The following is a 24384-nucleotide window of genomic DNA, read 5'->3' on the forward strand; positions in this document are numbered from 1 at the left end:
AACTCACACCATGTTCAATGTTGCAGGCATGCTTTGCTTGCCATTTTTCCGCTGGCAAAACAACAAAAAAGTATAGTTTTGATGCAAATCTGTCTTCATCTACTGAGAGTTTCTGTTGAGGATTACTGTTGAGCGTGAAAAACCCAGCAGCGTTGCAGTTCTTGACACACTCAAACCGGTGTGTCTGGTACCTACTACTACCACACCCTGTTCAAAAGCACTTAAATCTTTTGTCTTGCCCATTCACCCTCTGAATGGTCAAGGTCACAAATGATTATTATTTTAACAACCTTTTTTACTGACTCGAGAGTCATTATACATTTTTCAGAGTGACTCGTTCCTTTTAGTGGTTCGTTTGATCTGCTCTGCTGGCCACGATGAATCCTACAGCAGGATTAATACCAGTTTCTCCGGCTCAGCGGTTCCAGAGACCTGCTACCACCAACAACTGTCTATCATATGTGTGCGCCCGAAAACAGATGATCATGCTGCATATGCAGCATAGAGAAGAAGAATACATGTTTAGAACTGGTATTTGATCTCATGGTGTAATAATGAATGTCATTAATTGATTATTGAAAAGCTACACAGCTTTGTAGAAGCCTAAACGGCCTGCCTCTGCTCAACACAATCGAGGAAGAATCGTTTGGGGGCCTGCAGCAGTGCTTCTCTCTCTCTCGGCAGGCAGGTCATTCCGCAAAGAGTCGTTCACAATCTAGTCTGGTTGTATGCCTAGCTATCACAAATGTACATTGTTTGAAGCACACTTTAGTAAGTCTCAGTCACAAATGACAGCTCCAATAAGCCCCTTATGGCTTGTAGAATCATGAGCAGGTCAAGTTTTTAGTTAATCGTTGGCCGGTAGGGGGCCCTGCGCGCTCTGGGCATTACTAAATAAAAATAACGAAATGAGTCGAAACGATCTGAGTCAGTAAAAAGCGTCGAACTTCCCATCACTACAGGAAATATTGAGTGATAGCCACTGAGGACAGCCGAAGAACCCTTTTAGGCTCTTGATAGCAGCTTTTCCTCTAAGAGTGTATGTTAAAGAGCACCATCAAGCTAAATTCCGCTCCAGCCATTATCACGAGCCCGTCCTCCCCAATTAAAGTGCCAGAAACAACCTGTGATCACCACCCATACGGCTTCCTTTGTGAGAGTACAGTTGCAACAACAGACTCATATAAGTCCTATGCTAAGGCTCAGAATGGAAGTTGCTTTGGTCTGATGATTTGTCAGAGTCAGGGCACTTATCTCAGTGTTGGCTGGGTGAAATATTACCTGGAGGTTGCCCTGTCAGTATGGTGCATACCTCAGGCTCTGTGATGTGACAGTGTGTGAGGGGAGACAGAGACAGAGAGAGGAAACAGGACACTGCATGGTGGCCCAGCTGCAGGCCTTATCACATTTACTGGGACAATGTGTGCTTTGTGACTGAGGCCCTGTCTGGAGAGAGCAGGGCCAAGGGCCGACTGTTACACACTGGCCTGGGCTCTATGAAAACGAGTAGCAATTCTGCTCAATACACACACATGCTGAACTGGAAGTTCTTATTCATGGTAATGTGCACACACACACACAGAAAGAGAGCGAAAAAAAAACAAGACAATAGCTTGCGTCTGTGACATTGAACCATGCTAGTGGGGTCACTGGGTTCAGGGCTGAGAACAGAAGGTGAATCATTTGCATGCATGAGACTCCTATCAATGAAAGAGGGGTGATGTCGAGGTGCCAATGATTTGGATAAATAAAAGGCTGGGTAAATACAAGGCTGTGCGTATCAGTGTGTGGTTTGCAAAGCGTGCCGCTGATTTCAATAAGCAAAGTCTTCATTTAAAACATACACTAGGTGCACAAAACATTAGGAACACATCTCTCGAGTCAGTGAAAAAGGTTGTTAAAAATATAATCATTTGTGACCTGCACGTCACTAACTTCCTGTTCCTCACAGATTCACTCAAGTCACTTCAAAGTCTAGCGTGCTACCAATTATTGCCTCTTCAATTTGAATTATATTATATTGAATTCTGTATGACGTTGCAATACAAGTAAATAGTGTCTATTTCACAATAAGCTTCGATAGTGGGTTGCACATATTGATATGATATACACTGTGTACAAAACATTAGGAACACCTGCTCGTTCCATGACATAGACTGACCAGGTGAATCCAGGTGAAGGCTATGATCCCTTATTGATGTCACTTGTTAAATCCACTTCAATCAGTGTAGATGAAGGGAAGGAGACTAGTTAAAGGACGATTTTTAAGCCTTAAGACAATTGAGACATGGATTGTGTATGTGTACCATTCAGAGGGTACGGTAGTAATTGCCAGGAGCAACACTACTGGGTTTTCACTCAAAAGTTTCCTGTGTGTATCAACAATGGTCCACCACCCAAAGGACATCCAGCCAACTTGACAACTGTGGGAAGCATTGGAGTCAACATGGGCCAGTATCCCTGTGGAACGTTTTCGACACCTTGTAGAGTCCACGCCCCGACGAGTTGAGGCTGTTCTGAGGGCAAAAGGGGTGCAACTCAATATTAGTAATGTGCTCCTAATGTTTTGTACACTCAGAGATTACGCCGCTGCCTCCATTGTTGGGGGGGGGGGGGTGCTCCTTGGGATGGCACTACCCGTATGCCCACATCCTTATTCTGCTAATTGAGTTATCCCAAGAAGCAAGTTCATGTTGCAAATTTGGTCCTGATGAAGACCTAGTTATAGGGTCAAAATGTTGCCTGTATAATGTAATAGAACTTAGACATAGATGACTAAACATCTGTGGCCATATTCAGAAAGTGTTTCAGAGTAGGATTGCTGATCTTGCCTAAGTGCTGCCTCTTAGATCATAATGGATAACATTGAATGAACAGGGAGAACCTGAGCCTAGATCTGGCTTCCTCTCTGCAGCAGAGAAACTGTGGCGAAGAAAACAAGCCTAAATGCATTATTCCTAATCCTAACCCACCCCACTATGAAGTCATCTTTAATTCTAAGTGGACTCGTCTTGACTCCAGCTGTCCTCTCCCTCAGTACCCTCCCAAACTGACTCTTCCCAGCAGCCTCACTGCTAATCAGCTGTAAAAATGATGTCAGGGAATCATGGGAGTAAGAAATACTCTCACTGCAGAGTGGAAAATAAACATGTCCACATATTTTGGCTTAGGGTACACCCCAATTTTGTTAACTTCGTTGGAATCTGAATTGTCTAGCACAAAACTATTGGCATCCATGTCCGTGTTTATGGGAAAGATCTGCTTAGTGACCAGGTGATGATTGGGTAATGGTCCAAACCATTCTATCTGATTAGATCTCATGACAACGAGCGCACTGCAATGAGTGCAGAGATGATAGTTCTCAGCTTACTTTAAAAAAACTCTGCACGTTCTGTCACAACCAGTAAAACAACTTATGAATAACAGACGTATAGCCTGGATTCTAAAACAATGGTGAAACTGAACATATCAGTTTGGATTCCTGGGTGTGTCTAACAGTGTGCGGTCCATTCCCATTCAGATTTCCTTCTCCATCCACAGGAGGTTGGGGAGGACGGGCTCGTGGTAACGGCTGGAGCGGAATCAGCGGAACGGTAATCAAACACATGGTTTCTATTCATTTGATGTCATTCCATTTGTTCCGTCACAGACATTATTATGAGCCGTTTTCCCCTCATCATCCTCCACTGTCTCCATCAACTAATAGAATGGGAATTCTGTTGGTCTATTTCTGTTGTAGTCGAATAACGGGAGGTCTTGGAGGTGTTGCTCATGGACCTCTGTGATGCCAACCACTTTTCATGTGCTCACTACCACCCAATCTCAACTACACCACCCACTCACAAGGCTGTTCTGCACAGTAGCAACACATTTCTCTTCTGAATAATTTATTGGCAAGGACTTGATCATTCGTGACTTTCTATCTAAAATACTATACAATTGTGCAAAATAGTAACAAGAATGTGAGAAGTAGGTTAAACACTCAGAGGTGTTTGTTTAAGTGTCAGTTGTGTGCAAGAGCATGGTAATGGTTGCCACATACAGCAAACAAGGGGAAAACAAGCACTCTAGAGAGTGACTGCCAGTGGCGGTGACCATCCTCAGTTCCCCTACCATCATGTTTCAAAATCTACAAATATTCACATTTTTCCCCCTCCATCCTCCCTCTCTCCTCGTCACCTCCCCTTTACCCCACCTCTCCTGAATACGCAGCTTCTCTCCCACGTTTCCCTCTTTCTGTTCCACTCTCTCGCCCAACTCCTGAATTCTGAAATGCTTTCCCTGGCTCGTGATCTCGTCACATGACCTTCCTCAATAGAAGACTTTATAACTCAGGAGCTAACAATAAGAAGTCTATGTGGGGAGCAATGTTGACATGGGCACATGTCAGTTTTATGCAAACAAGAACAAGGCACATTGTTCGCCCCATAGAACATTGCATTGTCATCTAGCTGCATGATTCTGTACAGTTTGTACTGGTAATGGAACATGGAAGACATCACCTCAACACACACAATATGACTGATGGTCAAGTGTAGCCTGAACAACAGGATTCACCAGTTCATGTCCGTACTGTACTGCAGAAGGTAGAAATCCAACAAATAACCCCTGTATAGCTGAACTTACTATCAGACCCTCCCATTGACCCAGATGGAGTACTCATTAACACCGTCTGTTGAGGACTTTAAATTCACACTATTATAGGCTAGTGATAAAGGGATTTGAATATCATCTGTTATGTTCAGTAAGATTTGTGTTTTCTTAAAGGCATCCTTCCACTCTTGTCGCTTCTTTCCTGTAATCACTGATCCAACATGAATAAATTGTTGAAAGCGTAACAGAACCTTTGCTTTCACCAATCTACAAACTGATGAATGATTATCTCACAATGCATTTCACATGTTTTTAACAGGGTCACACAGTTCCTTGCTGCAGGTGTGGTGTCAACCAGTAATATCACTTATGATAATCTGTGATTAACTATAAGAACATAGTGTCACATGGAACAAGTTACAACTTGTCATTGCAATAGAGTGGCATTAACAGCAGATCAGACCAACCAGATATGTAGGGAAGAGATCTACATTTGGTCTATGAAATGTTTAACTCATGTAGCCTAGGTAGGGCAAGGTAGCTGTCCTACCTGTCTCTCGCCCTATCTTTGTAGATGACACTAACACCCTGTACCAGGGCAGAGGCAGGGCAGAGGGTGAAATTCAATTCATTGCTCTGAAGTTGTCTACAACATGAACATTGCAAAAGAAAGAAGAAATGCTGAGTGCATAGTTTCATGAGTGAAACGACATCCAACAATCGGGCACAGTTTCTCAAAGAGCACTCAATCCTATTCAAATTAATTTGCCTTTTTCATAGGAATGTACAATTCATATGGCATTAATACTGAGAAATGGTAAAGGCAGACACACAACAATCACAGACAAACAGATAAATGAGCAGTAATGTTCAGTTATGGCACAGGCTAAAAAGACAATCTCAGAGAGAAACTTTCTGGTGAGAGATTGGGATCTATTTTTCCCAAGAGAATAACACTTACCGTGGGAGTCGGGCATGTGGAGGGCCAATATTCCCTAAAAAGTGCCGAGATGTGGCAGGTAGCCTAGTGGTTAGAGCGTTGTGTCAGTAACCGAAAGGTTGCCGGTGGTGTCTGGTCTATCCTAGTAGCACAGCCCTACACAGCCCCTGCCCAGAAGAACCCTGGAAAGACTGAAGAAGCGCTCACGTGGACTGTTGCAATAACAAGACAGAAAACACTATCTGTGCTGCGGGCCAAAAATGACAAGACCAAGAGTGTTCCCCCGTGCGCGTTAACGTATGTTGTCTTTCCAAGAAAGAGGTGTACTGGATCTCTAATCTGCGTTCATGGACTATTTGGTCTTCATTTTCATGTCGGATAGCCTACTATATTGTTATCACATTGTAAAAAAATTGTTATAGGCAAATTGCCTTTGTTCGGGCGCAATGGAGGACTATCTGTCAAATTTGTCACACCTCAGACAATAAAACACCTACACACTCATGACAGGCTACACTGCCAATTTCATCAATATAAATTGAATATGAATACAAAAAGGCAAATATGCCAACAAAAAGTGAAATTATATTTTAAGTGACAAGATACATAGGCTACAGAAATAATTTGCATAATAGCTGAAAAGTCTGGTTCCGTGGAGACATTTTCAGGATTTCCAGTTTCCTACACGCTCGTGGCGCACATGTACAAAATATACATATCCAGTAGCCTATACAATGTAACAACCACACTACTGCAAAGGAAAGAGAAAGAAACAAAGTCAAACCTTTCCGCTTTATATTGGCGGTGAGCTCATTTGCGCAAATCTTCACTGGAGCAATGTAGTCACTGACCAAAATGAACAATTGTTGCTTGTAATAAACTATAGTCCCATCGTAAATCCGGTTATCCTGACCATTGGAGGCTGGTGTAAATCTGTATAAACCGTCTATGTCCTGCATTCCTTCACAGGCGAATAAAAACACCGCAAACCCGTAGCCCCAATGTCGAAACCCCACCCTCCGCACACAGCGACGTTTTGATTGGATGGGGACAAGAAAGAAACATTGTTATGGAGAATCAGGAGACAAGGCAGAGAGAGCAAGCCTTAAGGCATCCCATCGCATAATTCTCCTTTACATGCAGACAGTTATATAACATTTTCTTAATCAAAATGTCACATTTCAAAGTTTTTCACATTACATAATATTTGAAACAGCTCCAAAGACTACTGGGTGATATCAACGTGATTTTCATCTGTAGCCTATTCAATACTGTGATCATATAGGCCAAGTTTAAATTCCTCAGAAATCCTCACTCAGTAAGTCAAGGCTGGCAGGTCACTTCATAATATTCCAACTGAACCAAATCTACATGAAAAGCAGGGCCTTTTTTTCATGGACTGAGAGGCACTTTGACAAAATGCTTTGTTAGGACTTTTTATCCTCCCTCAGCACCCCCAGGGCCGGACTACCGCATTTGGAGGCAAGGGGGCCACGGGGCACTGACCTCTGCCAAAATGTCAACACATTTTGCCATGGTGCAGAGGGGAAAAAAATGCTGTTTCCTAATGCTATTCTACACTGTGATAATTATTATTACTTTTTTAAAGTGAATTCCTGCAATTCTTCACTTTCTGCCACGGGGCAGAGAAGAAAAAAAAGTGCTGCCATGAGGCTGAGAACATTTTTCAGTTTAAAAACAATTCCACACATTTTTGCTATCATTGCTTCGCCTTAAGATGCTTTAGGGAAACCGGGCCCTAGACTGTTCATTTCCCCACCACCAGAAAGTGGGCCAGCCCTGTGCTGTGCCAACCATCTTCTGTTGGGGTGGCGCTGACCCCGCTGCCAGGGGATTGGTCTCGCTCTGCCATGCAGAATGGTGGGCATTAGGCCCAGGCATCCAGGGTAGTGAGGGGCACGAGACCTCACAACAGAAGAGAGCAGGATAGATGGCACACAGAGTCCTACTCACAGGACCAAGACTGATGGATGAGCCAGGCTGCACTGAACGGGTTCAGAATGAGAAGTTTCAGAGGAAAGTGGAACAGAACTACCATATTTCAATAGGTAAGGGTGTTTCGAAACTTTGGAACAAACCTATAAATTTAAAAACATTAAATGTGTTCCAAACAGCAAGCGGTACCAGAGCAGTAAGGCTAGGTCCAAAAGGCTTCTCAACAGCTTCTACCCCCAAACTATAAGTCTTCTGAACAGCTAATCAAATGGCTACCCGGACTATTTGATACACACTATTTCATTTTAATGTTGGTCAGTCGTCATCTCTGGATTAGTTCTTCAACTTACTGAAACAATGGCTATTACTGTCATAAGGTTGCAGCCATGAGTATGTTCAGTTCAAATAGGTTGCTTTCCCAATTCAGAGAGTCCTGTGCCTTGTCATGAATTGTGTAAAGCTTTGAAAAAGTTGCCACTGTAAATGGTTTCTGCAAGAGAGTGAAAACAAGAAAACACATTTTAAAATGAGTTCATTTTATTGTTCAATGCGTGGCCACACACATATACAGAGTTCCTTTGCACTGTGCATGATGGGACAGTTAGTGATGATGGTAGATGGGATATATCAGGAGTTCACAAGGGTCAAAACACAAACACCTTGTACCGCCATATTGGGACAGCCGCAGGCCCCACTCTCCTTAACGTCTAGCAACAGCACAAAGCTGACCCACCTGAGTCTACCTCTTCCTAAAACAGCACCATGACACAAAAGTCAGGACTATTTCTTTGAGAACAGAAGGATTATCAGGCTGGTTTAGGGAAACGATACAAGACAACCCCATCCCTCCCCCTGCACTTCATTCCTGTGTGTATTCAGCACAGCTTACAAAAACGCAAAATAAAGTATATTTGGGTACAAAAATAAAATCCAAATTAAAACAATAGCAGGGCACAACCCGTCATTCCTCCTCATCATACACAGATAACACAATACATTAGTCACTGGACACAAAAAGTACACTGCAAAAAAACTGATAGGAAAGAAAACAATCCTGGAGAAGTGTACGTCCATTGACCTGAACCCTATGAGCTATGAGACTCCAAAAAGTCGATAGCCTCAACGCTTGGCACGCTAGAGATGTGTTCTCTCTCTCTGGGATTTACCCCACACCCCCTTGCCTTAGCAGACCAGACCCAGCCAGCCATAGGGCTGACATAGTCCTACCTTCACAACACAGAGGGAAAGGAGGAAACGGGAAACACTGCTCTATACATCTAAACCAATGGATTTAACTGAGCGTGAATGTGTATGTGTGGTTCTCTCTCGACACGTAATGTACTCATTTCTATCATAAACAGTATATGCCTGGTTATGATGTGAACCAGGGGCACTTTAAGTGCGTAGCATCCCCACTTAATTCTCACCATCGCTTCTTTATGTTTGGGGGTCTTCTGCTGTTTCTTATTGCCCCCTTTGCCCATGTGTCTCGCTTTTTCTTTCCTTCAACTGCTTTACTTTTCCACCCTCTCTCTCTCTCATTCTCCCCCCTTACTTCCTTTCCTAGAGTTGATTTTCCTTGGAGACGCAGATACAGACAGAGCAACAGAGTGGGAGAGAGAGAGGGAGTGAGTGTGTGATCAGCTGTCCGCCATGCCGACCTTGCCCCCGCAACGCTCTCAGCCAATCTCCTTCCACTGACGGTAGAACTCCACAATGTTCTTCAGCTCCATGCCTGCTGTCGCCACTGCCTGGATGGCCGACTTACCAAGGAGACACAGACAATGGAGGGTAAGACATCAACTCTTCTAACACCAATGAACATACAACGTAAGGATGAATGGGGGAGGTCGAACATGCCAAACTTCTCTTAGAAAGAACTCTGGTTCTCTACAAAGATCTACACCATGGTAAAATGGCAGTAGTTTATAACAGGGAAATATTAATAGCAATACTGTACAACCCAAGGGATACACCAGAAATACACAGAAGTCAGACCAGCTGTCCATACCAACAGTGGTTGCTGGAGAGCCTAAAGAACTGAGTGAGTGATTGTATTGGTGATGTGTGTACCTTCATGGGCGCAGAGCGGGTACACAACTCTTCCACTGAGTAACCGGTGAGAATAGTGACCATGCCAGCCGTGTCTTCGTCTCCGTTGCTCTGGGAGACGGTCAGCTGACGACAGCTGTCCACCGTCTTGTATAGATGCCTAGAAATCAGAACACATAAGGAAACAGTTAACACTGGGAAGGTGTTTTACTGCTGGTAGATAGCTTTCATAAATCTTTTACCACTTTTGAAGCATTTGTATAAGAATGCTAAGTATTGAGAGGTGGCCATGTGAAGAGACTCACCAGGCTTCAATGTCCTGGCGTTTCAGTTTGTCCCTCTCAAAACTCCTCCCTGACTCCTTCTGGCAACGTATGTACCTGAGGTAGAGGGGGACAGAAGAGGGGTTTACAACATCAAGTGTCTTCGCCCATATTGGTCGCAGCCTATTCTTAGTTTACTGGATCACAGATTCAGAGTGGGTTATGGTTAGAAACATTGTTTTGTTAAGATCTGAAGTAGTAAGGACAATATGGGCCCCAACAGCCAGCACATTTGAAAATCGGTTACGTGAGAGATACATTGATATAAAAGGACCTGTGTATCATTGGCTCTAGAGTTTCACACCGGATAAAAGGCTAAGCACATTGAAAATCGCCCTCTTTATCTTTTCATTCAAAGAACTGTCGACTCCACATATCCCATTTAATGTGCTGGGTTGGCAGATTGTGGTTGTCATATCTTAAAATGTGGCCCACTAGATTACCATACGTCACACTTGAGGGTTGAGACAGACCTGTTGCCTTTACGGAACTCAGACTCCAGGAAGCGGATACCGTCCCTCGCTCCGGCATTCTCCTTCTTCAGGTGGTCAAGGCCATCAATCACTGAGGCAGATAACAGTCAACCATCATGTTTTAACTTTGGCATCTATTCATTTCATGCTCTAACTAGAAAGACAAACTCAGCTTCAGTCCCCTCGGGAATTTACAAAACATAGCCAGCAAATAGCTAATGTTGAAACAATATAGCAGGGCTATTCAACTGGCTGCCAGCAGGACAGATCCGGCCCGTTTATCAATTTAGAATGGCCTTCTGATCAATTGAGATTTATTTATTTTTTTATCCTGCAAAAAATCTGATGTTTAGAGCCAAAATGAGCCCTTGTTCAATATTCTCCAATGGGAGAATCTGTTTCCCTGTAGTCCCACCCATTAAGTGCTGTCAAAGAATATCACCCAACATACCAGTTAGCCAATCAGAGCTCGCCTATCGGCTCTTCCCAGCAGATGAGATCACTACACTGCCTGATACACCAGAGCATGCTTTTCGCTGAACTCAGCAGTGAGTTAAACACCACAGACATCAACTTTATCCAATCAACATCTAGCCTGCAACATCGATTGTTTTGTGGTCTGCTGAGCATCATGATCTACTTTTACATAATGATGCTCGGTGGCTAAGCAAGGGTAATAATGCTCTCAAGAGAGCAGCCTGTGTTAGCTTAGGGAGGAGATAGTTGCTTTTCTCCGTAATTGACGCCACAAGAAAGCCAACACATATCTAGTGAAAATGCTTGATGAACAGTCCGTATCAGATGTTTGTTTTTCATCTTCAATCAATTGAATGGATTTAATTTGGGAGTGCAGGGGAGGGATAAAACAGTTGACATGATTGAAAAACGTGTTAAAAAATAAATATACACATTTGTTATTTTCTCCTCTGATTTGATTTCCCTACACTGCACAACTATATTCAGTCATCATCCGTACAGATCACTCCCGTGATGTCCGAGTTTTTAGATAAACTCCTCAAATCTTGTTGCAAAGTTAGCTTTCAGTTTAAGTCCCCACAGAGGTGGTGCAGTTTGTTATAGGGACCCGTTCTCTACTGATGCAGGGGAGAGAGACCTCTCCACAAAAAAAGTTAGTCAACAGATATGCCATGCATAAAAGGTTTCCTATGAGTAAACAAAAACAAAAGATGAAGTTATGTCTGTAAAACGGACAGGAAAGTAGAAATGACTGCGATGCAGGTCAACTGTGTTATAAGTACAAATGTGTTCCATTATTTAAACAACTTCATCCACTGAATTAGGCTTATCTTAAAGCACTTAAAATGAACTTTTAGCGACATTTAATTTTAATAAAATGTGCTTTATAAGAGTAATCCCATGTATAAAATGTCTGCCCCCCCGTAAATAACCTTTTTCAAATCTGGACCCCATATAGTTCAATAACCCTGCAATATAGAAATCATTTTTATCACCATTTTATCTCCATGTAATTCTGGAGAGAAACCTCTAAATAATGACTGCACTGAAACAGACTTATCCACAGCCATACAGTCCAACACTGGGTTTATTCACCCAGGCAGGGCATGGGGCTATGCTTACCTGTGCGGGGGATGATGATGATGAAGCAGCCACTGCCAGCCAGATGTCTGAGGAGGTTGAGGTGCTGGCACAGGGCGGAAGAGTCGGGTACCAGGTACGGAGACATGGACGACTGGGTCTTGGGCTGCTGCAGGCTGCCCTCTAGCTGAGACACCTCTAACTGCAGGGCAGACACATGACAAACTGCTTATCTTGATGGGATGTTGAGGGGATAATACAGTGCCCTCCGTAATTATTGGGACAATGAAGCATTTCATCTTCTTTTGCCTCTATACCCCAAACATTTGAATTTTAAATCAAATCTAGGAAGTTTTTACTACTATAATACACAAGTGAATTTGTCCCAAACTTTTGCCCCCTAAAATGGGGGGACTATGTGCAAAAAGTGCTGTCATTTCTAAAATGGTTCACCCGATATGGATGAAAATACCCTCAAATTAAAGCTGACAGTCTGCACTTTAACCTCAGTCATTGTTTTCCAAACTCTTGGGAGTATAGAGCCAAAAGAAAAAAATGCTTCACCGTCACAATAATTACAGAGGGCACTGTACATGTACATTCAACATTAAGTAATATACTTCAATGGAATCACCCTAACTATCATCATCTGAAATCTAATGAATTTCACTTCAAGTTTTGGGTGCAAAAGTATATTAAGACATATATACTTAGTATACCAAACATTAGGAAAACCTTCCTAATATTGAGTTGCGCACCCCCCCCCCCTTTTGCCCTCAGAACAGCCTCAATTCGTCAGGGCTTGGACTCTACAGGGTGTCGAAAGCGTTCCACAGGGATACTGGCCCATGTTGACTCCAATGCTCCCACAGTTGTGTCAAGTTGGCTGGATGTCCTTTGGGTGGTGGACCATTGTTGATACACACAGGAAACTGCTGAGTGAAAAACCAAGCAGTGTTGCAGTTGACATAAACCGGTGTGCCTGCCACTTACCATACCCCGTTCAAAGGCACTTAAATATTTTGGTCTTGCCCATTCACCCTCTGAATGGCACACATACACAATCCATGTCTCAGTTGTCTTAAGGCTTAAAATTCCTTCTTTAACCTGTCTCCTCCTCTTCATCTACACTGATTGAATTGGATTTAACAAGTGACATCAATAAAGGATCATAGCCTTCACCTGGATTCACCTAGTCAGTCTACAGTAAGTTATGGAAATGGAATATTCCTAATGTGTTGTACACTCTGTATAGTGTCAGATAGCTAGACTGACAGTGTTTGATTTATGATAGAATGGAATGTTCCAAAAGACAGACCTGTAGGCGGAGCTGAGCCATGTCTCTCATCAGACGGTTTCGTCGAGCCTCCTCCTCTGCCTGGACACACAAACAGTGTTGAAATAGATAATACTTTGCAGTTATTTGAGCTTCACAAGTGAAACAAAAACTGAAACTAGAGTGACTGCTGCTGCTTTGGTCTCATTGGTTCATTCAACTGCCACTCACCATGCGGAACTGGGCCTTGGCCTGCTGCACCAGGTTGTCCTGCTCCGATTGGCTGATGCTGGTGAAGATGCCCGCCTCTGGGTTGAAGTGCAGCACGTTGCATTGGAGATTGGTGAGGAAGTGGCCAAAGCTGCGGATGCAGCACACGCGCACCACACACTGAGACGGGGAGAGAAAGAGAGCGAGAGAGATCGAGTGAGATAGTAAAGTAGAGAGAGGCCAGAAAAACAGTGAAGGTGTCTAAGGGAAGCTAGGTGTGTGTACCTCCTGTACGGGGCTGAGGGAAGGTCTGGGGCGGGTGTAGTCGAGGCGGCGGTGGGCCAGGTTGAGGGCAGGTAGGTGTCGCAGGGCCAGGTCCTCAGGCAGCAGTAGGGACTGGACCAGGCTGGGCTGCTCACACTCACTCAGCAGCTCCGTCACCTCAGTGTTCAGACCCAGCTCTAAAATACACACACAAAGAGAGAGCGAGATTAAGACGTGACTTCTAGTCACGTGCTCTACAATAGGGCTCTACAGAATGAGACACACATTTGGAATTTCATCTATGAGAACATGGGTTAAAATAACCAAAGGAGAGGAAAAGAACAGATGGAATGAGAAATATAATGTGAGAGAGAGGGGGAGAGAGGAATTTGGCCAACTCAAGCCTCCACATTGGGCTCCCGAGTGGCGCAGCGGTAAGACACTGCATCTCAGTGCTAGAGGCATCACTACAGACCCTGGTTCAATTCCAGGCTGTATCACAACCGGCCGTGATTGGGAGTCCCATAGGGCGGCGCACAATTGGCCAAGCGTCGTCCGGGTTAGGGTTTGGCAGTCATTGTAAATAAGAATTTGTTCTTAACCGACTTGCCTAGTTAAATAAAGGTTAAATAAAAAATGCAAACGCAGATTAACAACCCATAAAAAGGACAGGTGATTTTAGTAACTCGCCTGCTTCCAGCATCTTGCTCCCGTCAGGCAACAGGTTGAGTAGCACAGACAGTCTGTTCCATAGGCTCTGAGAACTCTACAGACAGAGTAACGGAATTACATTGAGCGGAAGATGGACAGTGAAACAAACACCAACAATGATGAAGACTATAAACCCTTGTCCCGACTCAGCTGATACAAAGACTAACTTGTATTTTACCAATTTGATGCAAATTAGATTTGTCAATGCATACTGTTTGTAAGTGGTTCTAGGTTAGTGAAAAAAATCCACCCCCTTTACCTGTGCACACATGACGATAATGTCAGTGTTGGTTCTCAGCCAATCCACAAACACCTTGACCACCTGGATGAGCCCCTGATTGGTCAGAATCTCCAGTCTCTCCGACAGGGTCTTCTCGCTGTGTACTGATTGGTTGCTGTGCACGCTACACTCTGAATCGGAATCCACCTCTACAGGGAATGGACAAATAAAGAAATGAACATGTGTTTAATCTACACCCTAGTTTTCTTAGGGGGTACCTCAAATGTACTGTTAGAAAAGGGCATATTTTAGCGATGTGCTGTTACTCCATGGAGTCATTGGGAAAGACTAAAAACAAACTAGAAGTGCATAATTATATTGGTATACTAAAGTTAAATCTTTAAACTCATATCCTGCACTATACAAAAAACACATAGTAATCAACACAGCGTCAATGTGTGTTGATTACACAGCGTCAATGTGTGTTGATTGTGTGGTCAGGTTACTGACCATTGTCGTTGGTTCCGTTGGCAGTGCCGGGGCCAGCGTCGCAGGGTGAGTCCCCCGGGGGAGGAGGGGTCTCCTGGGAGGGGGTGGTGGAGGTGGTGTCTGGGTCGGTGGGGTTGGGTGTGGAGTTGGTGGCGGACCTGTGGGGCCTCAGCAGCACGTTGCTGAAGGTGGGCGCCAGGCGGAAGCAGCGCTTGGCCTGGAACAGCTGGGATGACATGGCCTGGAGGTTACTGCTGATACTGGGGTCGCTGGGCAGGAGGGGGCCGTTGGTGGCCGGAGGGGTGTCCCCGTCTCCTTCCTCCCTGGGATCGGCTTGCTCCTCCTCCTCCTCATCGTCGTCTTCAGGCTGCACCTCCCCCCGAGGTGGTGTGTCCAAGTTCTCCGGGGTTTCCGAGTCCTCTATATCCTCCAGGTCGGAGCGGGACTCCTGGCTGTTCATGTCCGAGTCAGTCTCCACGTCAAAGGCCGTGCTCCCCTCCTCGTCTTCCTCCGAGGCGCTCTCCCAGGTCCCCTCCTCTGTCGGGTGCTCCCTCCCGCTCTTGCTCTCCTTTCCCAGCGTGGAGGGGGTGAGTGGGGGTCCCGAGGCGCCGCCCCCAGAGTCAACGCAGCCCCTCTGTTCTTCTTCCTCCTCTTCGTCGCTCTCGAAGCCCTCGCTCAGGTCGCTCTCGTCTTCTTTGCGGGTGGCGCAGCGGCGGCGGCGCAGCATGGAGAGGCGGGCGTACTTTTTCTTTTGCTTCCGTTTCTCCTCCTCTGCCTTCCGCTCACCGATGCCTGCTTTCTGGGCCACGGTGCTCCGGTGGCCCCCCTCATGGTCTAGGGAGCCGTTTTGCAGGGGCCTCTCTTCCGAGGTCAACGGGTCAGACGGGTCTCTCAACTCAGAGTCATCTAGGAGCAAACAAATGTCATTATTGTTCCATTTGTTTTTCAGAGGATTAACTGAGAACATGAATAGTGTCTAGGCATCATGAGGTCAGCTGGGAGTAGTCCTCACCTATGTTGTCGGTCTGCAGCGGGGGCACCTGGCTCTCCCCCTCCTCCAGCTCAGCCTGCAGGCGGATGTTGACATGGTTCACCAGGTGGGAGAAGAGGGCCAGCGTGAAGGCTATTGACGCACTGTACTGCTTGGACCCTACACAAAAAAGTCAACGTGTCAACTTTGCAATACAACATATCCCTTTATTTCTCCCTCGCAGTATGTCACTATCCTCGCATGCCTACTGACAACATCCTTTGAGCGCAATGTTTGAAGAGTGATTTTCCCAAAAAATATATGACATCTATATTCTTACTGACCTCCCCGCTTCAGGCTGTGCACCACCATGAGGCAGGTGACCACCATCTTGAAGACGAGGGCGTCGGGGAGCAGGGCGCAGGGCGAGTCGTGCTCTTCATGCTCCTCCTCGCTGGGGGAAGTGGCCTCGTGGCCGTGTGGCGGCGAGGGCAGGTAGAACAGCACCAGGTTAAAATCCTCCAGCACCGATTGACACAGAGATGTCAACTCTGTCTCCAGCAGACTACTCACAGGGAGGAGGAGAGAAATGGTAAGACATTACAAATACGGTACCCAACAGACAATAGAAATTTGTTTTTATGCTTACACACATTTTTCATAGTTATAAAAATTATAAAAATGATAAAAATTCAATCAATTGTTATTATCATCAGATAGCTGTGTCATATATGGACAAAATGTTGAGGTTCCTATTGAGATAAATGACTAGGGCCTAAATGGTGAATAGTGAAAGTCCTAACCTGTTCTTGGGCTGCAGTAGACTCTGCAGGTACATGAAGCTCACTAGAAGTTGCTTGATGTCCTTGGATCTGGAGAGAAAACAGTTGAAGAAACAGTAAGGACCTCAAAGAGGACTATCTCAATTCATGTTTCAATGCTGACTTAGTGTTTTTTCATTTCAGGGCTGTGGTCTGAGGAAACCAGACTGACCTTTGCCGTGATGGAGACAGCTTCTTCATCTCCTGTTTCTTCACCTGGTGGTACATCTTAGCAGCTTTATCAAACAGACGCTTCAAATTCCCATAGGCCCCTTCGAAGGGAGCCTCCGACTGTATACTGTTCAAACAAGGGAACATAGAGGAGAAAACCATGATCAGTACTTGGTGGTAGGGGTGTGACGATAACAGTATCGCAATATTTTTTTCCATGGCAATGAAAACACGAAGCAGACCCAACTCTTTGGTCCTTTAAAAACCTTCTGTATGTAAAATATTGTGTGCTATAGCTTGGAAAATAATTGTGACCTGATGACAACAATGTTTCTTTCCAACATCAGGGCTGTTTTCCTAAAGAAGTTCAAATCCGCTTCATGTTTTGTATCCTTACCACTACTAACGAGTATTGCAATAGTGGTATCATCCCGGTACCACTTGGTTGTGAGTCTTTTTTTTTTTTTACATGTTCTGGCTCCGAAGTTGGCCGCCTTCTAACAGACTGGTTTCAGAACCTCTTCCATTTCAAAACATGTCTCCTATTTAGAGTCTACTGAATGTGATCCAAATATGAATTGTTGCAATGAAGATATTTCTCCCCAGCAGTGTGACTACATTGCCCCACTGAGGTAGAGAACAATAGCACAGCATAGTCTACAGACCAGTCATAGATAGACTGTGAATGTGCTGCAGTAAATCTAGACATGTTGAAGTCTCCTCTCACCAGCGTAGGTAGTAATAGGTGGCCTCCACGTTGTAGAATTTACTCCCCGCCAGTGTACCTAACTGATTGAAAGGCATTCCTGAAAACAAAACATCAAACACTTATCAGTATCATGGCACACTAAACACATCGCTTTCCTTTAGCAGAGGCCATTTAATGTTGACTTTCAGTTCGACTGATGAAGGCCTCCGAAGCCCTCTCAAAAAGACAGACCGTTTCAAATGCGGATCAGTGATTTCTTGAGACTGAATGCCCTCTCCTGGCCCGCTAACAGTTACTGAATGCCCCCTTCCTGGCCCAAATGGCCCGCTAACAGTTCAGCTAGATCACTATGAGCTGCGTAAAGCTTTGACTAGTCATATAATAAAGCTCAATCAATAAGTGCTGTGTGAGTTCATCACTATGTGGGAAATATAACAAGAGTGATTCATTTGTAGATGGTGGTGTGAGTAAACCGGTTAGTGTAAAAAAAAACTGTGTTTAATGTGCTGTGAAAGGGAGGGCCGGTAACACCTTGTTGTCAACTCACCGACGTGCGGAGTGACAGACAGGGCCTGGTGGTAGAACCGCTCTGCCAGCTGCTCAGCCTCCACCCCAGCCAATTCGTTCTGGTAACGGGCTGCAGAAAACATTCAAACAACCTCCCGTAAACCTCTCCTGTACATTCAAATCAATGTGACCTTGCATTTGGGGAATGCAATTCCATAGTCATACAAATAAGGTTGTCTCAAATCTCTTTGGTGAGAAAGATTAAACGTTTGTATTACCTAGATCTCCCAGGTACACCAGGCAGCGATGGCAGGCCATTTGGGCCCACTCCATCTCCTTAGGGGTGGCTGATACCGGCTTCTTCCGTCCTACAAAAAACAAATACAATCATTTATACACTGTGTCAATCACAGATACCGCTGACCTGAGTGTGTGTGCTTGTCTCACCGATGAGGGGGTCGGTGACATGGGTCCAGTCGATGCAGTCCTGCATTTCCAGCTGGTAGTGGGACTGGATGTAGAGCAGCAGGTGCTGGAAGAAGCCCACGCCGGCTATCAGGTGAGTCCTGTAGGCACATTCCAGGGCACTGCGACTGTGGATGTGCTGTAGAAGACATGGAGATATAAGACGGGGCCAGGTAATAAGAAGAGATTAGAAATAAAAGGGTTGTGTGTAGGGCATGAGGAAAGAAAGTGGGCATGTCTGAAAGCTCAGCAGTCACTGTATCAATCAAATGTATTTTTAAGCCCTTCTTACATCAGCTGATGTCACAAAGTGCTGTACAGAAACCCAGCCTAAAACCCCAAACAGCAAGTAATTCAGGTGTAGAAGCACTGTACTGGCCACAGTCATAACATTTCCCCAATAACTTAGGGTGTTTTCCCACATGGTCCCTTTTAGCAAATTTGTGAACTCAGTGCTGTTTGCATAATGTTTTGTGCCATGTTAACACTACAAAAGGAACTCAGACCCCTCAAAAGAGCCCCCGAAGCGAACTGAGACCGTCTCCAGAGGTGGTTTGAGTTCGGTTCACTTGAATTCCGTGCTCCGGTTCCATTTTTTAGGGTAATGGTCCCCAGGTTTGCTTGTGATTACACACACACTACTCCAACACTGCCGTAACCCCTCACAATGGCGCCACAAGTGAGAAGATTATGTGCAGGTTTGCAAAAAAAAAAAAACTGTGCTGTTTTTTTGGATATTGATTAGCGATTGTCAAGAACCAACAGATATTCCAAAATGTTTTTAGTTCAGATTAGTTTGCAATATGTGATCTATAAGAGAGTTTCATACGCTGTTTATTTGATTGTGGGTTTGAAGTGTGAGAAGACAACATATTTGGTGAGAATCACAACATAAGGTCCAAATCTATTTTAGCTCTTAAAGGGGCGGCAGCCTACATTTTTTAAACAACTAGGCAAGACAGTTAAGAACAAAATACTTATTTACAATGACAGCCTACCAAAAGGTCTCCTGCGTGGACAGGGACTGGCATTAAAAATATAGGAGCACACACATCACAACATTACATAAAGAGAGACCTAAGACAACAACATAGCATTGTAGCAACACATGACAACACAGTATGGTAGCAACACCACGTGACAACATGGTAGCAAGAACACGGCAGCAGCACAACATGGTAGCAGCACAAAACATGGTACAAGACAACAGCACAGAGGCAAGGTAGAGACAACCATACATCCCTCAAAGCAGCCACAACTGCAAGTAAGAGTGTCCATGATTGAGTCTTTGAAAGAAGAGATGGAGATAAAACTATCCAGTTTGAGTGTTTTTTGCAGCTCGTTCCAGTCGCTAGCTGCAGCCAACTGAAAAGATGACCGACCCAGGTATGTGTGCACTTTGGGGACCTTTAACAGAATGTGACTGGCAGAACAGGTGTTGTATGTGGAGGATGAGGACTGCAGTAGATATCTCAGATAGTGGGGAGTGAGGGTTTTTAAATAAGCATCAACCAGTGGGTCTTGCAACAGGTATACAGAGATGACCAGTTTACAGAAGAGTATAGAGCACAGTGATATGTCCTATAAGGAGCATTGGTGGCAAATCTGATCGAGGAATGGAAATGGCTTGTCCCAGAGTGCATTGAGTGAATGTTGGAAAAAATATCTTGATTCCTTTCGAAATATAGCAATCTGAATGCAAAGAGGACTTGGACCACAACATGGATAAAGTGAACTGGCAAAAGAGTTGAGTCTTCATTCAAAAGCAAGGGAAGTGTGAATACGAAGAGAACATAGTTCTATAGCTTCTTTTTTACCACAAAGTTCACTTTAAAGAGGACGGGGATTTCTTATTTTAAAGAGGACTATATGGGAAAACACCCTTAAATGCTGTACCTTCTTGTTGGTCTTGATGACCTGGATGACCTCGTAGTAGACCTTCCTCCATAGAAGCTCCTCAGCCTTGCGACCATAGTCCACAGGGTGGAGAAACATCAGCTTCACACACAGCTCCCTCAACCTGGGCACAGAAGAAGGACAAGGTTGGGGTTAGTGCTTTGCCTTTTGCCTTAGTGTTTAGGGCAAAGGTTGGAGTAGAGTAAAATGCTTACTTGTTGCGAAGGCTGATGTTTTCAGGCTTGAAGACCTCCCTGTACGATGACTTGCTGCCAATGATGACATCCAGCTTGTGTACCGACTCAACCACTGCCCTGAGCACGCAAGATACAGTTATTATGGCATGTGAATTACTGGTAATGGTCAATGGAGGAATGAGCAAACTCATTCTTATCAATGTAGGAGCTAATGTTAGCTAGCTAGTTATAACTGGAAAATATCAAATGTCATGTCTCACACTGAGATAATGGTTGGCATTACAGCTACCTAACTAGGTAACGTTCAGTAAATATAAAGAGGCTTGTGAAATATGGTGTTTCTCCCTAACTTGGCCTAGTTATGCATGTTAAAAGTAGCCAGTCGACATTATTAATATGGTGATGTTCTGCAAGACGCTTCTAGTTATCTTAGCTGTTACATAACTAACTAGCAAACAAGGTAGGCCTATCAAGTAACTAGTAGTGGCAATACCGACAGCTGAAGCGGTCACAACTAGTTAACCAACTAACGTTATTAAGAGAGCAAGTTGGCACAGGAATAAGTTAGCTAGCTAATAGCACAGTAACTTGTTACTGTACTGTTAATGCTCAGTTGTTTAGAAGCTAACGTTAGTTAGCTATCCGCTCCATAAGTTCCCACTGGGCTACATCTGGTTATTTAACACCCATATTATCGAAAATGTCCGACTACTTCGTAAAAATGTCATTGTCCTTCGACAAAGGCTTCGTGACAAGTACAGTTAACTAGCTAACGTTAACTGATGCAAGTCACAGACACACAGGTGACTGGATAGTTAGCTAACTAGCAAGTTGAATAGATGGCTAGCTAGTTAGCAAACTAGCTGAGGTTAGCTATCCATTTATTTTACTACTGTTAGCTAGCTAATGTAATGTTTCCCAGCAAAAGGAATTTGACTCACCTGTATAGCCGCTTGATGAGGAGGACTTTTGCCTCTGGCTCGCTATCCTGCCCAGGTCCACTCATGTTAGCATTTGGTGCCAAGAGTCACACGCTCCAGTCCAACAGTCTGCGTTCCCACCCTCGTCAAACCCACTCTTGTCAGGGTTGCTCGTTGCTTGCCTCACCGGCAGTGACAACTGTGTTGACTAGCTAGCTAGCAGCTCTCTCCTCTCCCGCTAGCCACCTATATCGCTTTCGTATCTTATGTCGCTTGGCAATCCCCCCCACACTGCCCATCCGTTCGGAAACCGTTTAGGAGAGGAAATGCCCCAGTATTTTTGTTAATTCCCGGTCAGCTATCACACCCCGATGGGTTCCTTGTGTTATTCCCCGTTTCAGACATTGCTTCGAGTAAGAGGGCGGCCATTAAACAGCGACGGCCTGAATAGCGCGAGACTTCTCATGAAACGTTCGCGCGGGACCGTCACTAGTTGCCACAAAGTCATGAACTCCGCCATTTCTACAATTTCTCTTAATTAAAATATGACTTAACCCTAACCTTTACCACACTGCTAACCGTATGCATAACCCCAACCTTAAATTAAGACTAAAAAGCAAAAAAAAATTAGAATCTAGTGGACACCTAGCTATATTGCCAGACAGCCAGTCATTATGATTAATTTGTTTGTGTACGTTTGTGATCCCTGGCAGTGTAAAACGTTTGTATATATATTTTTATGATTAGGGCTGCATGGCACAATAACCGGGTAACCAATGGTTATTGATGAAGACTGTCATGAAAATGAAATAAGAGTCATAACCAATTTACATTAGGCCTTTAGCAGACACTCTTATCCAGAGCGATTTACAGTTAGTGCATTCATCATACCCCTTTCCTGCAGTCAAATGACCTAGTGGCCTCAAGGGTGGAATGTTATTCATATTTTTTTCATAATTAATTTCTATGTCAAACAATTTTGTTATTATTTCAGTCTTCTGTGATGTACAGTAAATAATGTACATTTATATATTTTTTTTACATTTTAGTCATTTAGCAGACGCTCTTATCCAGAGCGACTTACAGTAGTGAATGCATACATTTCAATTAATTTCATACATTTTTTTTTCTCATACTGGCCCCCCATGGGAATCGAACCCACAACCCTGGCGTTGCAAACACCATGCTCTACCAACTGAGCCACAGTTGGTAGAGCAATGTGTAATTTGGGGATGCAAACTCAAAATTGAATACATTTCAACTCTTTATTGGACATGGTATAGGTGTCTTATTTTTTTTAAGCCCTTAACCATGTGTGTGAGGTGTATACTTTTGTTTCAAAGTTGATTTGTTTAAAACCAACAAGAAACACTGTGTGACCCTGATTAAGCCCACTGCAGTAATAAGATAGCTAGGTTGGAAAACCACATATCACAGTCATAGTAGGTAGGTACATTTTTCCTCAATAAAGTAGCTATCAGAAAAGTCAGAGTTAGTAAGAGGGAAAAGAGTTAAGTGTTTGTTCAAAAAAAGGCTCTTTTTTTTACACTGAACAAAAATATAAACGCAACATGCAAAGTGTTTCATGAGCGGATATAAAATATATGCACAAAAAGCTTATTTCTCTTAAAAGTTGTGCACAAATTTGTTTACATCCCTGTTAGTGAGCATTTCTCCTTTGTTAAGATAACAATAATCAATAATCACGACACAGGTGGAACTTGTGCTGGGGACAATAAAAGGCCACTTTGTGCAGTTTTGTCACACAACACAACGTTACAGATGTCTCAAGTTTTGAGGGAGAAGCAATTGGCATGCTGACAACAGGAATGTCTACCAAAGCTGTTGTCAGAGAATTTAATGTTCATTTCTCTACCATAAGCTGCCTCCAATGTTGCCATTCATCCACCGCCATCACCTCATGTTTCAGCATGATAAAGCACAGCCCCATGTCGCAAGGATCTGTTCACACTTCCTGGTACCTGAAATGTCCCAGTTCTTCCATGGCCTGCATACTCACCAGACATGTCCCCCATTGAGCATGTTCTGGATGCTCTGGATTGATGTGTTCCCGACAATATCCAGCAACTTTGCACAGTCATTGAAGAGGAGTGGGACAACATTCCACAGGCCATAATCAACAGCCTGATCAACTCTATGCGAAGGAGATGTGTCGCAACTGCATGAGGCAAATGTTGGTCACACCAGATACTGACAGGTTTTCTGATCGACGCCACTACCTTATTTTCAAGGTATTTGTGACCAACAGATGCATATCTCTATTCCCAGTCATGTGAAATCCATAGATTAGGGCTTAATGAAAGTATTTCAACTGACTGATTTCCTTATATGAACTGTAACTCAGTAAAATCTTTGAAATTGTTGCATGTTGCGTTTATATTTTCGTTCAGCATACAGTTGAAGTCGGAAGTTTACATACACCTTAGCCAAATACATTTAAACTCAGTTTTTCACAACTCCTGACATTTAATCCTAGTAAAAATTCCCTGTTTTAGGTCAGTTAGGATCACCACTTTATTTTAAGAATGTTAAATGTCAGAATAATAGCAGAGAGAATTATTTATTTCAGCGTTTTTTTCTTTCATCACATTCCTAGTGGGTCAGAAGTTTACATACACTCAATTAGTATTTGGTAGCATTGCC

The 24384-nt window shown here is 44.0% G+C and overlaps 1 protein-coding gene across 1 annotated transcript; it reads right to left on the minus strand.

Annotated features, from left to right (window-relative positions):
* Nucleotides 1–8008: 8008 nt before the first annotated feature.
* On the minus strand, nucleotides 8009–22187 carry LOC115176903 (protein SMG5). Its single transcript, XM_029737272.1, has 22 exons — nucleotides 21742–22187; nucleotides 20819–20917; nucleotides 20604–20727; nucleotides 18690–18846; nucleotides 18521–18610; nucleotides 18283–18372; nucleotides 17754–17832; nucleotides 17028–17153; nucleotides 16838–16906; nucleotides 16379–16599; nucleotides 16077–16214; nucleotides 15086–15970; nucleotides 14615–14784; nucleotides 14335–14410; nucleotides 13666–13841; nucleotides 13402–13560; nucleotides 13213–13272; nucleotides 11937–12096; nucleotides 10338–10428; nucleotides 9847–9921; nucleotides 9563–9701; nucleotides 8009–9252 (listed from the first exon to the last, which is right to left on the minus strand). The coding sequence occupies exons 1-22, from the start codon at nucleotides 21804–21806 to the stop codon at nucleotides 9169–9171; spliced, it is 3333 nt and encodes a 1110-aa protein (XP_029593132.1). The 5' UTR covers nucleotides 21807–22187; the 3' UTR covers nucleotides 8009–9168.
* Nucleotides 22188–24384: the final 2197 nt, after the last annotated feature.

Source organism: Salmo trutta, chromosome 37, assembly GCF_901001165.1.
Source record: "Salmo trutta chromosome 37, fSalTru1.1, whole genome shotgun sequence".
Classification (NCBI taxonomy): domain Eukaryota; kingdom Metazoa; phylum Chordata; class Actinopteri; order Salmoniformes; family Salmonidae; genus Salmo; species Salmo trutta.